The sequence below is a fragment of the Cervus canadensis genome, chromosome 30 (assembly GCF_019320065.1).
Source record: "Cervus canadensis isolate Bull #8, Minnesota chromosome 30, ASM1932006v1, whole genome shotgun sequence".
NCBI classification, from domain to species: Eukaryota; Metazoa; Chordata; class Mammalia; order Artiodactyla; family Cervidae; genus Cervus; species Cervus canadensis.
This window is the reverse complement of record NC_057415.1, coordinates 12,984,064-12,999,644: the sequence shown is the minus strand read 5'-3', so window position 1 is coordinate 12,999,644 and position 15,581 is coordinate 12,984,064. Positions and strand designations below refer to the sequence as shown.

At 37.4% G+C, this 15,581-nt stretch overlaps 1 protein-coding gene across 7 annotated transcripts in view; it reads left to right on the top strand.

Moving 5' to 3' along the window:
• The first annotated feature begins 1,685 nt into the window (after positions 1-1,685).
• TUT7 (terminal uridylyl transferase 7) overlaps positions 1,686-15,581 on the top strand; it is a 58,172-nt gene continuing 44,276 nt past the window's right edge. For 4 of the 7 annotated variants that reach the window (XM_043452915.1, XM_043452916.1, XM_043452912.1 and 1 more), the window contains exons 1-9: positions 1,686-1,809; positions 2,970-3,520; positions 7,454-7,635; positions 8,002-8,118; positions 8,611-8,788; positions 10,496-10,584; positions 12,347-12,398; positions 13,376-13,445; positions 14,234-14,360. In XM_043452915.1, the coding sequence (XP_043308850.1) occupies positions 3,001-3,520; positions 7,454-7,635; positions 8,002-8,118; positions 8,611-8,788; positions 10,496-10,584; positions 12,347-12,398; positions 13,376-13,445; positions 14,234-14,360 (1,335 nt within the window). In that variant the 5' untranslated portion in view covers positions 1,686-1,809; positions 2,970-3,000. Of the gene's footprint in view, positions 1,921-2,434; positions 2,558-2,969; positions 3,521-7,453; positions 7,636-8,001; positions 8,119-8,610; positions 8,789-10,495; positions 10,585-12,346; positions 12,399-13,375; positions 13,446-14,233; positions 14,361-15,581 lie in introns of those variants that run through there. The other 3 variants (XM_043452910.1, XM_043452914.1, XM_043452911.1) reach the window with 3 other exon arrangements.

Sequence of the window (15,581 nt, the reverse complement as noted above, 5' to 3'; positions counted from 1 at the left end):
ATCCAGGGGCTCCAAGTAATAGTTAGAGGAGGCTGTGGCACTCATAGGAGCTCGGACAACTATTTGTAAATTAAAAGCTTTTAGACGGTTAGAAAACCCCATTATACAGTTACAGATGTAAGGCAAAATAGTCATTAAACCAAGTTAAAATCAAAATGAAAAGTCACATTATGTCCATAGTTACATCAGTCCATCTTAAGGTTGTTAGATGTCATCAGTTTAAGAAGAGGCATCACATGCGATTGTTGAAGGTATCTGCAGACTTGGAGAAAGTCCTTTCCTTGAAGTGGAGATGTCCACCATGGGACGACTTCCACTGATGAAGAGGGGAGTGCTCCGCAGACCCAGCAGTTAGACCGATTGTGGAATGCAGCATAGGAGTGAGCCCAGGACAGGAAGGCATTGTCTTGAGGATCAAACGGCAGACTCAGGATTTCTGGAGTCAGCAGAAGTAGGCTCACATAGATTGTCAGGCCCATCTTGTCCTGAAGGATCCCGGATGAGCCCCCAAGATGAAAGGTTGTTGCTGAACGATGAGACGTGGGATTCTTGGCCTCCGGAGGAGATGAATTCAATCCTGGGCCAGAGACGAGGCTAGATCGCTCAGAGCTTTTGTGTAATAAAGTTTTATTAAAGTGTAAAGGAGATAGAGAAAGCTTCTGACATAGGCATCAGAAGGGGGCAGAAGAGTACCCCTTCCCCACCTTTAAAATGGGGATAATGATATTTTCCCAGTGGAGCTGTCATGAGGATTAAATGAGTAATTATTTGTAAAGCACTCAGAACAGTGCCTGGCAACAGCTACTAAGAACGTTTGGGGATTAAGACCATAATCCCAACAGAATCTCATGGGTTTAAATTGAAACGCCCTTAAAAAGCGATAAATCAAAACTGTCGCATTTTCTAGACACTCCCTAATTAGTTGCTCGGGGCTTTCAAAGTATTTATAACGCAGCAGATAGCAGGGAAGGTAAACTCAACAGAAGAGACAGAGGAAAAAAAGGAATACAGGTTGTTCGCTAATTGCATTAAAAAATTCTCCGTTCAAAAATTCGCGTATGAATGCCCTCCTTGGTCATTCTGTGCGATTATACATTTTTTTCAAAACAAGATTTTGTTTTTAAGAGAAACTAAAACAATCTAAGAGGCGGAGGCGGGGCGGGCGGGGTGTGGGGGGAGGGTGGGGAGGAAGCATCTCCCTGAGCCTCACGGAGACCTGGGTGAACAGGAGACGCTTAAACGTTAGTGTTTCTAGAGAGTCGGTAACTAAGATCTCACAGAAACGATCATTCGAATTATCAGAAAAACAGCAAGCGTTACGAAGCCTCAGACCCAGGCTGAACTTGCCCACAGGCAACCCCAAGCATCCAGGGATAAAGCCGAGCCTCCGAGCCGACCCAGGCGTATTGCTGCGCCCAGACCGCGAGCTCCGCGTCTCCCCGTGGAGAACCAGAGGCTTCCTCCGCACGCCTTCCCGGTGCTTTCGAGATCCAGGAGAAAGAGAAAGCGAGGTAAGTACACCTCCAAGCGAACAAGAGCTAATAGCCGAAGCCCCGAACCCGACCGTACCCCCGACACCCTGTAAAACGCGCGGGCGCAACAGCCACTGCGACGGCGGAAGCGGGAGGGGCGGGGCTCCGGGTGAGGCGGGCGTTTCCGGCGTGCGCGACGGAGCGCTCGGGCGGGGGCAGCGCCGGCTCCCAATCGCGCACAATGAGACAGCGCTGAGCGCCGGAAGTGGGGCTGAAGGAAAACACGGAGAGGGAGCCCGGCCGGGACAGGAAGAGGCGGGGGGCCGCGGCGGAGGTGGTGAGTGTTCCTGGGCGCCTTTCCCGCTGTGTCCCTTTCAGACTCGCGTCCGGGGTGGCTCTCCTGTGGGTTCTCCGGTCTCCAGAGTTGAGGGCGGGCCTGGCCCGAGAGGTACGTTGACTCCATCCTCTGCCGGCCTCCTCGCCTCAGTTGCGAGGACCAGGGATCCCCCAGGCCGGCGAGGACTGAGCTCTCTGGCTTGAGTCCGCACCTTCACTTTGTATCAAACCCCTAGGGGACTGGAGAAAAAGGGATCGGGGTGGAGGCACTCGCCCCCAGGCCCCTGTCCGGCCGGGGGAGACCCCGGAACCCCATCGAGGAGGCAGGTCACTTCCTGCTTCCTGGTCCCCGCGGTGGTTTCGTGGCCAGGAGTGCGGAGACGCCTCCTGTTTCTCGGTCTCCCACTCAGAGGATGGAGACTGAGGCAGATCGGGGGTGGGGCGGTCACCTGGGGATCGAGGAGGGAGAATTGCTGTTTCATGACAAAACCGAAGTTGTTTGGGGTGGGGAAATGAGGACTGGGGTGGATACCGGGAGTTGTCCCTTGGTCGTAAAGCCAGCCCCTCTTACCCGAGCGGAGCCTTGGTCGGAAGCCCAGCCTCTCTGTAGCCCAAGCGATCGGAGCCTGTCGTTCTGTATAGTGGCGAGTGGAGCCGAGGCCCCAGGGTACCGAGAAGGGACTGAAAAGTGCAGTCGAGAGATGTACTGCCTCCACAAAGTTTCGGTTACTCTCTATTAACATTTAAAAGTAATTGCCAGCTTGTTTTTTAAAAGACTGGGGAGTTCTCTGAAGTATAGGCTCGGGGTGAGATATTTGGTTTTTTGGGGGAGGGGCCAAGGTTCTGAAGAAAAGAGCTTTATTTATATAGGTAAATGCCAACCAGCTTGGTATGAGTGACATTTTTTAATATTATAGTTTTTAAGAAAGATTTAGTTTTCATCTTCATATTAAATAGTACTAATTTCTATGAAGATATTATAAAACTAAGCCTCCCAGTTCTAACATAATGCACTGATTATTGGAGTGTGATGGAAATTAGGAAAAGGGTTTCTTGCAGGCTTTTATGCATCTGTACAGTAAGTGTGTGATATTTTGTGAATTTGATATGATGCCTTGTTATATTGATAGTTTGATGTTTCTCCAAAACACCTTCTTTCAGGTGAAGAGGAAGAAAACTGAAGTCGAAGACCATGGGAGATGCCACAAAACCTTATTTTGTGAGGCGTCCTAAAGATCGAGGGACTACAGATGATGAGGATTTCAGAAGGGGTCACCCCCAACAAGATTATTTAATAATGGATGATTATGCTAAAGGCCATAGCAGTAAAATGGAAAAAGGCCTTCCCAAAAAAAAAGTAACACCAGGAAACTATGGGAATACCCCCAGAAAAGGACCGTATGCTGTTTCTAGCAATCCATATGCATTTAAGAACCCAATTTACAGTCAACCCGCTTGGCTCAATGACAACCACAAAGATCAGAGTAAGAGATGGCTCTCTGATGAACTTGCCAGTAATTCAGACAGTTGGAGAGAATACAAACCTGGACCTAGAATCCCTGTTATAAACCGACCAAGAAGAGACTCTTTTCAGGAAAGTGACGATGGATATAGGTGGCAAGATGGAAGAAGCTGCAGAACTGTAAGACGACTATTTCATAAAGAGCTGACAAACCTGGACACCATGTCAGAAATGGAAGCGGGAAGCCCTGGTAATGTTTCCAAGTTGTCAAGTTACAACCCTGAAGTCAGCAATGTCTTATTTTTCATTCAGAGGAGCTTTATTATTTTCAGCAATGCAGTTCCAATTTTCCATAGTTTTGGCTTATTTAATGTGATTATTTTAAGGATAATCCTGTTATTTGGGAAGCTTCAACACACTGCATATATTGATTCCTTTAAAAGTTTACTTTGCCACAAGGCTCCTTTTACCTTAGTAAAAGTATGTTTCCCATTGGTGCTTTTTACAGAAGAGGGTGATCTTATCCCCCTAGGGATATGTCATAATTTCTGAGTGGTATGTATGTATTTTCTAAATTATATATTGTAATTTTGTACTTGAAATTATGTATGTCTCCATAATATAAATGACAGAATGTAAAGCTTAAAAAAAAACGTATTTGATATAAAAGCATAGTATAGATTGCATGTATCTCCTGGTACAGAGGGATACACATATTTTGTGTGAAGTATCAATGTCTAGAGGAGGAGAGTGCAAGATTTTTTTTTTCTCAAAAGTGAACCTAGCAAACAGGTTGAAAAGCATTGGTTAAAAAGTCGGAAATTCAGTTAAAAGCTTTGCCTTTTAGTTTCAGTAAAACCAAAACCCAATTCTAAGCACCCTATGCTTGATAATTGCCCCAAAGTTGTTATTTATCCCTTCTTCTAAAAAACAAATAGATTTTGTCCATGTAGCAGAGAAACAGAAGATCAAACAGCCTTGTAAATCTTTAAGCTGAAAAGAACTTGAAGGAATTGCAGCGCTGTCATGATATATCAAAGGTAGAATCACAGTTTTACAGAGCAGGTAGCTGTGTCTCCGGAGAGGTTAAATTTGTTCCTACTTGTTTACGCAAAGTGGTAGATGAGGAAGTGGGACTGAAGTCATGTACTGTGCTGCTCTGGCCATGAACTCGGCCTCACTGACCTGGAATCTGACAGAGAGAAATGAACACGTATTCATAATTTCTGGGCTTTCGAAGTTTGTGTATATTTAAGTAGTTCTTTATTACTGTGTCCAAGTGGGACATGGACATTTTAATTTAGTTATCAATTGTTGGTCTTTCAGAAAAGGTTGATTTTGAGCAGCATTATAAAAGGAAAGGTTTACAGCTCAAAAGTTTGCCACCAGATAGATATTACAAGAGACTGAAAGCTGTTTTTCTGTATTCCTGTCTAGTCTTAAAAGGAAACCTTAAGTGATATTGAATGGGACCTGCAGTTTCACTATCTTTTTGTTGAAGTCAATCCAAAACGCTGATGTTTTCTCTATATGAAATTACAGGCGTTTGCTTTCAGTTTGGAAATGAAGGACTGTTCAGTTTTTATCCTTTAAAAATCTTCACAAAGAAAATGTTAAGCTTTGGCATAATATTACTTACTGTAGCAAGAAGTTCAGTTTATAGTATAAGCTTTGCATTATACTCAGAGTATCCTTAAAAGGCTCTCATTAAAGGAACTGAAATTTTCTTAAACTTATACCTTAATAACAAAGGTTCTTATTAAATGATATGAAAAGATATAATGAAAATTATCATAGCATTGCTTTGTTTTTTGATACTAACTTTGTATTTTTTAGTTCACTTTACTGCCCCTACCTACTTCATTCCTCAAATATCCTAGATTGCCAATTTAATATAGTTGGGACAGTGCCATTAATGATCTTAGCTGGAAACATCCATTCAAATACATGTATCTTTTGTAAGTGGAATAATGGACCATATTCAAATAAAATATGAGAAACTTGGAATACTGTATGTAGAGAATTCATATTACTACCTAGAGCCTGGGAGGAGCCAGGTAGTCTTCCTCTAAGTAATTATGGAAATTTTTTTTAGCGATACCCAGCTTTGCCTTCCTCGATTCCCTCCAATGAGATTTTATTTGACTGTTTTTACCATGCAGGCCTATGAAATTCAGTTTAGGATTTTGTATACCTTGTCAGTTCTGGTTAATTTATTTGTTTGTTTATTTTACAAAGTAAAAGGGAGTTCTAATCTATTTTAGATGTGAATAGCTTTCCTACAAGAAAGGATTTTTCTTGTATTGTTAGATGAATTTCAGAAATCCATCCATGCTCTAATCTCTGCTTCAAATCCCTTTATTTGCTTTAGTCATGTGTGCCTGGACAAGGTACTTACTTTCTTGGACCAGCATTTTCTGCATCTGTATCCTGGGGATAATATTAGCATCCATGATAGGATCACTTTAGGGATTAATCTGAAGCCACCTAGGGTACCTATGTTGCATCTGTTGCATGAAAAAATAGTCAATATTGGTAGCTGCAGTTGTCATCAGCAGGCAAAATCTCTGCAGCCCTCCACTTCTCTTTGTAAAGTTAACTGTACTTTTGGGGAGAAATTAAAGTCACTCTTTCTGGAAAAATTATATAGCAAATATATCGAGAAGCCTTTGTGATCGAGAGAGAGAAGTGAAAAAAGGAATTTGGTTCCATATCAATTTTTGTTTTGGTGAACCAACAGTGAAGTTTTAAAAGATTGTGCTAATTTAGTTGGGAATAGAGGAAGTGTTAAAAAGCAATAGACTGATTTTAACTATTTGTCTTTTACTATTTTGTTTGGTCCATTTTGATTCCTATTAAAAAAAAAACTGTTTGTCCTAATACTTCTTTATTCTTTTAATTGCTGCTTTATCGTAGTATTGAAGCTGTTTGCAGAATTTAATTATATTCATCTCAGGGTATTTGAGTACATTGCGTGCTGCTTTTCCTTCAGAGCTGTTTTTTTTTTTTTTAAATTAAGGATCCCATACCTCCCTTTCCTGACATAATTTCTTTTCAATCAACTGATTCATTGTACCTGCTGTACAAGTAATGAGTTCCACTGAAAACCTGTCATGGCAGCTGCTTCATGCAGAGCATTTCAGTTTGTTTATATTTTCAGAGAATAATTTTTGGTAAGCCATTTAAAAACTATTCAGTCCACTTAATCACAATTTTAATTGAGGAAATGAATTTCATTTTACTTTTATATGGTACTAGCAACTTCATTTTCAGAACTTGATGGAAATTACCAAAGCTATTTAGAACAGTTTTTGTTTTTTTTTTGTAGATGAATTGCACAAACGTCTTCAGTTTTACTGAAGTTGAAAAGTCCTGAGTCTTAAAAAAGGAACAGATTCATTTATCAGTTATAAGGACTGTAGAACTAACAGCAGAATTTATAAGCAGATGAATTAGTCTGTACTTGCAGAAAGCTTTTATTTCCATTGCTAATTTGTTTTTGTTTTTTCATTTGAAATGTTCTCTGTGCAGGCTCATCAAAGAAGCTAAAATGAAAGTAAAGATAAAATGGTTAATAGTTGTCTTCAGTAAATAAAATTTTGGCTTCAATTTCTTGAGTTTAATGTGGGGGAGGGCCCAATTCTATGATTGCCCGATTTACAATTTAGTAATGGATTTTCACTCCAGATAAAGAATGAAGTTGATTTCTGAGTTCTTTGGAGATATACTGTCCATCTTTACTCCATTGGGGTTGTATACTTACAAAAAATGAAAGCAAATGTGGACAGTTTTCTTTAGAATACCAAGTATCCTTACAGGTATATTAGAAATTATTAAATATAGAATTACTGATGTACTTGCTTTCAAGTCATAATTTTTACTATTGCTTGAAAAAGCTCAGCAGTATACCAGGAAGAAATGATAGAATCAGATTATATGGTTGAAGTAGAAGTCTTTTTGTTTTCCAAAAAGATGGCTTCTGTGGATTAGTGTATCCACATGTTGAGGTGCTTAGTGAGCAGTTAAGCATTTTATCCATGGGAGAGGTGTACCTTCCCTTTTGCTCTGCGTTCAGGTGTCATTCAGCTATCACGTGATTTCATGAATAAATATGTAAGCTCTGCTTTGGACTTGGGAGTGGTGTTATTCTGTATTGCCAATAATATTTTCCCCCTAACTTAAGAAAACAAGAAGCCGAGGTCCAGACCTCGGAAGCCACGGAGAACTAGAAATGACGAAAATGAACAGGATGGAGACTTGGAAGGCCCTGTGATCGATGAGTCTGTGCTTTCAACGAAGGAGCTGCTGGGCTTACAGCAGGCTGAGGAGCGGCTGAAAAGAGACTGTATCGACAGGCTGAAAAGGGTAACTGCTTTATTTGTTAGTTAAAATCCTTGTTTTGGTTTAAACTATGTTAGTAATTGGAACATGTGCTTTAATGAATTATATATCCTACTTTGGTATTTAAGCACTATAGGGCAAAAGTGATATTCAGTTTGATTTAATAAAGTTTCCTTTTTTTTTTTCAGAATTTCTTGTAAAAAACAATCATTAGCGTAATGATAGTGACAGTAATTTATTAACAATTTAATAAGTGTATAGGAAATCATCTTTTGGCCAGCTTTTGTTTACCTGTATTTTGTCTCTGTACATCTTGCTCTCTACATGTCTCTATAAATAACGTATTTATATGCAAATATATACATGTCTGTAAATCTCTTCAAATTGTAGCGACCAAGAAACTACCCTTCAGCAAAGTACACCTGCAAACTTTGTGATGTTTTAATTGAATCCATTGCATTTGCTCATAAACATATCAAAGAGAAGAGGCACAAGAAAAACATTAAGGTAAGTATAATGTAACCTAAACACATATGTTTGTCTGTTATTACTTGTCATCTTTATGACTTTGCTTAAGACTGTGATACTAATAATTTGGTTATTTATATTGCTGAATTTATGTTAACCAGAATACTTTATACTGGTCAGATAGGTTTTGCTGGGTAGTCTTGTGAATTTCCTTAGGACAGTATCAGGACAGATGTAGCCAATGCTAGGACCTAGATATGTGTCCTTATGCCAGTAATAACAAATAATTTGCCATTGCTGTTTCTAATGTTCTTTCCTTACACTTTTTCCTTATTCCTCCCTTCCCTCTATTATCATTTTATGTGCATAAAGAAGTGTGTGCATGTTTGATAAGATGAAGACTAACACAGCTAAAGGGAGAAGGAGGGCTGAGAAAAATATTCGAGAGTACTGTACAGGGTGTTGTCTCAGTGACTGGTAGAAGGTAAAAATGGTGTGAGTCATTTTTAATCTCAACATTGATCTTAAAAGGAGAAGCAAGAGGAAGAGTTGCTCACCACGTTACCCCCGCCTACACCCTCCCAGATAAATGCAATTGGTATTGCCATTGACAGAGTGGTACAGGAGTTTGGCTTACACAATGAGAACTTGGAACAGAGACTAGAAATTAAACGTATCATGGAAAGTGTGTTCCAACACAAGTTACCAGGTATTTTCTAGATTTGTTTTTCTTTTTAGCTACCTAAAATACCCCATTCATTTTTCTTACCATTAGTTAATTTTTGCCTAATAGAAATCAATTTGCCATGTTCTGAAGCTCTCAATTTTTCGTTTATGTTTTTGTACTGAAGCTCTTTATGTTTTTGTTTTTCCTGGCTTACCCTAGGGTAGCAAAGACTTTTACATCTGTCTTCATTGTGAGTTTCATTGTGTTTGTCTACATGTCCCATATTAATTAGAGCACCATGGGACTTTTGTGTATATGTTTTGTTTACCTTTCTATTTATTTTCCATCTCTAAGTTCAGTTCCTTTTTTAGTTGAGGTATAATTGGCTTACAGTATATCAGTTTTAGGTGTACAGCATAGTGATAACAATATTTTTTATACATTACAAAATGATCACCACACCTTTCTACCTATGTACATTGACAGAATATTTTGAGTTAAAGTGTCCTGGAGTCATTTTCAAGTTATCTCTGTTCAGAAAAAGTTCTGTTTGACCAAGCTTAAAAGAATTGCACCATCTAAAATGAGCTTTGAAAACTATTTTATAATAAATTTTGTGTACTGTTGAATTGATGTTTCCAAGTTATGTCTATGGAGCCATGAAAAACTATTTTTTTATAGAAAGCTCCACAGGTGATTCTGATCCACAGCCAGGGTTGAAATCAAATCACTACTTGAATTTATCATTGTATTACCCATCAAACTATTCATTTTACTGAAATATTCATATAGTATATGATTCATATTCATATATTTGTGTTCAGAAAAATAAAGAACAAGAATCTGTTCATTTCCTTATATGAGGTATCTCATCTTTGATGTAGACAAGTTCCTGAGATGTCATTTGTAATTTTGATTTTTGTCATAGATTTCCATTGTAAAATTGAGTGTACTTTGTCTTGGAAAAATTGTTAAAACCCAAAGAAATTACTTGACTTAACCTGGGAAAGAAAAAAGATACAAAGTTCCCTTTTTTGGCCCAACAGTAGTAAAACATTGGGGGGAAAATGCCATAAAATAAATATAGGTAGTACCCATACACCCATCTTCCTCTAAAGAGTGACTCACTTTTTGCCTAACATTTTAAGTTATATCAGTGATATTATAATCACTTTCTAAAAGTTTTCCTGAAAGGATTATATTATGTTAAATTAAACTTTTTGTTCATAATATAACGAGTATTCATATTGAAAGTAATGTAATGCTGATTTTTATTATTGTTTTACTGAACCATGATCTTTATAGTAAATTCCACCTATGTATGCTTTCAAAAAGCTGAATGAAGTATTTGCATTAACTCCTCTGTGTACTCCAAAGTTTATAAACATGACAAAGTTAGACATCTCTTTTTGACTTCCATATTTTAAAAATCATTTCAGCTAGTATTTTCTCTGCAAAATGTGAAGTAATAAAGGAAGTATTAATGTATTTTACAACTTGTATGAAAAGAGTGGCTATTAAAGTAAACTACATTCAATGCAGTCTTCCCTTTTAAATAAAATACAGTGAAAGCAAGAGCCAAGAGTCACCCATTCTTGTCCTTTCATTGTGCCAGACTTGAACACTGTTTTTCTTTTGTGTGTAGTTTTAATTGACGGTTCCATTTCTGAAATAGCAGTGTCTTGCATTAACTATTGAGAAATTTTACTTTATAAATGACTTCTATTTATTTAAAAAAATTTTTTTTAGATTGCTCTCTGAGATTATATGGGTCATCCTGTAGCAGATTTGGTTTCAAAAATTCGGATATAAACATTGACATTCAATTTCCAGCCATCGTAAGTACAAAATAAATGGTAGAATTTTCAGAGTGGTATGGAAGTTCTATTTTTTTTTTCTCTATTTGTGAGCTATATGTGGTTATATTTTAGATGTTTAAGGACAGTTTAAGTGTAATTTTTTTTCCCCTAAAACTACTTTGTTTTTAAAAGTATTATTTTTTCCTGAAAATTTTTTTTAATGTTCTGTGTGCCTTCAATTTTAAAGAGTATTTCTTCTTGTTCTACATACCTTTCATGCTTTCTTCAAACACTGGTGTGTTTTTTTTTTTAAAACACTGGTTTTTAAACCATGTGAATCTGATGGCATTACTTAGCTCTATTAACTTGAAAAGATTAAATTATCTTGACAATTCAGCTTTGCAGTGGCAGCAAAGGATTTCAGATTTCAAATGGGTGTGTGTGTGTATATATATATATATACACATATACATACATATAAACATTTAAGACCTGCAAGCTCCATTTGTTTCTGAGTTTCCTCTTACATACACCCACCTTGTAAAAATAATTACACTTTTGAAGAACTGCACCTAGCCTAGATTTCTGGCTTAAACATGGTTCAGAAAGATGTTGATGAGTCAGAACTTTAAAACTGGAAGGCACTTTAGTAGGTTATTCATTTCCTTACTGGTGGTTCCTGCAGGCCAGTTTGCAAATGGTTTATGCCCATTTACTTGGGTTACTGCTTAAAAATAGAAGTAAAGATTTCTGACCTCCTCCCCCAGATGTTCTGTTTCATACTCTCTCATTCCTTGCTATCCCCAATTGCTATAGCTACCTGGTCAGTTGACCAAGATTTTACTTTTCTTTTAACCTTAAATTCTAATATTTTACCAGCACGGCAGTTATTTTGATTTCATGTCATTCATTCGAGTTGGTGTGATATGCCAAGCACTACACTAGGTTCTAGAGGACAAAAAAAATATGATTACTTCTTCATGAAATTCATACCTAGTGAAGGAGATAAGTAATTATGTATAGATAATTAATTATAATAAGAGCAATTCAGAAAAACAAGGTTCTGTGACAGAAAACAAGCAGTCCTGAAGCCCCTTTGAATGGATAACATTTAAGCTGAACTCTAAAAGATGAAAATGGATGGAGAGTGAAGGAGTGTTTTGGCTTGAAGGCACATCATTTGCAAGCATTGAGGGTGGCCTGTTCAAGGAGCTAAAGGGAAAATTGTTAGGGCTGTGAAGGGACCTAGAGAAAGTGGAGCATAAGATCAGGATAGAGATGTAGCCTGGATCCCAAAATACAGGAAGCTGGAATTTCATTTTGACCTAAGGACATTAAGTAGCCAGACAGAGTTTTAAGGAGGGTCAGGACTGGATCTAATGCATGGTTTTGAGTGGTTTTGGTTCCCTGTGTAGCAGGGATTAAAGAAAGGCAAGACAGAAGTGGACACCAGTAAGCAATCTGTTGAAGTAGTCTCACAGAACAGTAGTATAGTATTAACAGGTTGACAGCTTCTAGCCACAACTCGGAGATTTGCTGAGAGGCTAATTAACTCATGAATTAGTGAATCAGGAGTTAACTGAGTAGTCAGTCTCTTTTTGCCCACAGTCGTCATCTTTCAGTGCTCATCTCTCTGTGTCCGACTGTGTGCACATAGCACAATGATTAGTTCCTTTACTCAGGTAGTAAGGTGCTTTCTGGTTTGGAAAGGCATTTGAGTAACTTCAGATGATTGTGTATTATCTCAGTGAAGCCAAAGTACTTATAAATTATTTGATGTATTCATTGATTTATTTCCTAGATGTCTCAGCCAGATGTTCTCTTACTTGTCCAAGAATGTTTAAAGAACAATGGTAAGGCCAAATTCTTTCCACATTTTGTTGTTAAATTTTTCTTTTGTCTATAATTTGAATATATCTTATTTCTCAAGCTTTGAAAATAGGAAGTCATGTTTTTTGATTTACTTATATGAGTAATAGCCAAACAAATAACTAAAGCAAATGCCCATGAATTATTAGCAGGTTAATTGGAGTCTTGTTAGTTGTTCTACTATGCAGAATAACTATTTTGTAAGTAAAGCTTTTTGCTTTGTGATAACATCACAATTTGTAAAGATTATACAGGCCCTAGCCTAAGACTGATAAGAGTCAAAATATGTAAAATTTACTCTTGAGGTTGAAACTAAAGGATGTAAATCTGTATTCCATGGCTCAAATTGATACTTTATGAATAATAGTGTGACTCAATTCAGATTAATGAATCAACAAATAATTGTTCCCAGGTATGTTATCATATGTCCAGATAATGTCCAGCTGGGACTTGACAGCTTGTGTGCTTTCCATAGGCCTGGTTCAATTGTCTCATCCCTGAATTAGTCTTTCCCATCCTTTTTGTTCTGACTGAATGAAATGTTTAAACTTTTCTTCTCACTTCATTCAGTATGTATTTTGACCCCACATGTTTTAGTAGCTTTTGCAGCAATTTTATTTTTTATTGTCCTATCCGTATTTATAATTGTTACTGACCTAACATTTAAATGTTTTAGTTCAATAATGTAGCCATTTCTAATCAGACATTAATTTTATAAGATAAGGGCTTTTTTTTAAAAATAAGGGTTTTAAATTAATGTGATTACTTGATTCTTGAATGTAATACTTTTTCCTTTTCAAGTCATTTTTATTTCATAATCATCTTTTAAGAGCTTTATTTCATAATGGTCTTTCGAAAGACCCAACAGATGATGCACAGCTGGTACTGGTACTTTATCTAATTGTGCTTTTGAACAAAGGCTTAATTAACTAATCTGTGTCATATTCTTTTCTTTTTCCAGACTCTTTTATTGATGTTGATGCAGATTTCCATGCTCGAGTGCCAGTGGTGGTGTGCAAAGAAAAGCAGAGGTCTCTGTTTTTTTAAGCTGTTTATTAAGTATCAGCTTGCCAAAAGCATTTGTACTTTACTACATCTTAATGTCCAGTTTCTAGAATTACAAGCTCCTAAGTGGTTAATTTCATAAGCTTACTATTAGCTTTCTCCCTCTACTGTTGGTGTTTAACCCAAGAGGAAAAGGTGTTTTATTTTAAAAAGAAGAAAATTACTTAAAAGGAAAAAATATAGAAAGGAAGCATTTTGATCCATTTCAGTAAAAAAAAACAAAAACTGTCAAATAGTTACTTGCTCTGATCACCTTTATTTGCCCTTCTTTTTAGCAGCAGTTTAAACAGTACTGAAAACAGTCGGTATGACTTCACCCAGCTTTCTCTCTCCATCTGGAAACACTCCCATTCCCACTGTAGATGGATGGTGTGCAGGCTGTAATGATTCACCATCAAGCAGATTCCTCCAGCTAGGGAAAACACTTTTGCTCCTACTAAGATGAATTCATACTCCCATTTGAAACATTTTACACTTCTTTGCATTTTCCCCTAAAAAGCTGTTTTAATATAAGAAAACGTGACAGTTTTAGCTCTTACAAAATAAAGTTTACCCAGAAAATAGCTGCGTCATCTTTTTTTTAAGCCAGTTATTTAAATGACCCATAAAAGTTTAATGAGTTTTTTATTTTCATTTTTAAGGTGTTTATTATCAGTGTAAATTAGTTGGTGGTGGTGTAAAAGAAACCTGATATCTGTATAACACTTTATCTTTCTGTTTTTCCTTCCCATTGTCACCCTCTACCCCCAACCAGTGGTCTTCTTTGTAAAGTGAGTGCAGGAAATGAAAATGCTTGTCTGACAACAAATCATTTAACTGCCCTTGGAAAACTAGAATCAAAGCTGGTTCCTCTGGTGATTGCATTTAGGTACTGGGCAAAGGTAGGTTTGAGTTCTTTAAATGAATGAATACATTCTAAATATGCATAAGCAGTACACTTTGATTTTTACATGGTTCATTTAATCTTGAATGTTTGGATGCGTATTTACAGACATCAAGAGAGTTGGCATCTGAGTATTAGAAATTCTAATGTATATAGAAAGAAAAACTGTTTCTGTTTGACTATAGCATATTATTCAAAAGATCATTGATTTATGATACTTACTAAAAATTAGATTTATAGGTCAAATCTGAGTTATGGCTTATGAGTTTACACTTTAACTGGTTTCCTGAAGTAAGTCTTAGATACAGGAGAGTTGAGATAAAGCCTCTTATACCATCCAATAATAAACCCATGCTTAGTCAGTCATGTTGACTCTTTGCTACCCCATGGACTGCAACCCTCCAGGCTCTTCAGTCCATGGAATTTTGACAAGAATACTGGGGTGGGTTGCCGTTTCCCCCTCCCAAGTATCTTCCCAACCCAGGGATCGAACCTGCATCTCCTGTATTGGCAGGTGGATTCTTTACCACTGAGCCACCTGGGAAGCCCCAGTAATATACCCAAAGACTCCCAGAAAATGAAAGCCACTATCTGATCTTGCTTTACATTTCTACAGTATTTTAAACATGGTATCCTAATGAAATGCTCAGATGAACATGAGAGCATCTAACATTTCTCCAAAATGTAAGGTCTCATCAAAATTATAAACTTGAGATTCTGTATAGAAAAAAGCCAAAAGCTTTATGGATTAGGACGTGGCAGTGACAATTCCTGTTGCTTGAGTCCGAAGATGCAACAGAGACAGAGGATGCCCCACTCTTAATTGAGTGAATTGGTAATCACAATATGCTGTGCTTTGAAAGCAGCCTCCTACTTCATCACTAAGTTGTTATTTTCTGCCAGTGCTAATTGGTTTGCCTGCTTTCTTTCCTCTAATTATGTTTCTGACCAAAGCATGCATTTTCCAGGTTTGGCTTACATTTGGGATTGAATCATTATTTTGACTTTATTAACAAGTTTTTGAACCAAGTGAATAGATTTACCATGGATGTCAAAGAATAGATTTTTAGAGCCTCTCACAAGTGAGTTTAGTTAACAAAATGAAAAAGTGGAAGTGGAAACTGTCACTGAAAACCACAATATGTGTTTACAACATAAGTATAAGGAAGTTGGGTATTTTGTCATTATGGAGTTTCATTTTGAAGACTAAATCACGTGA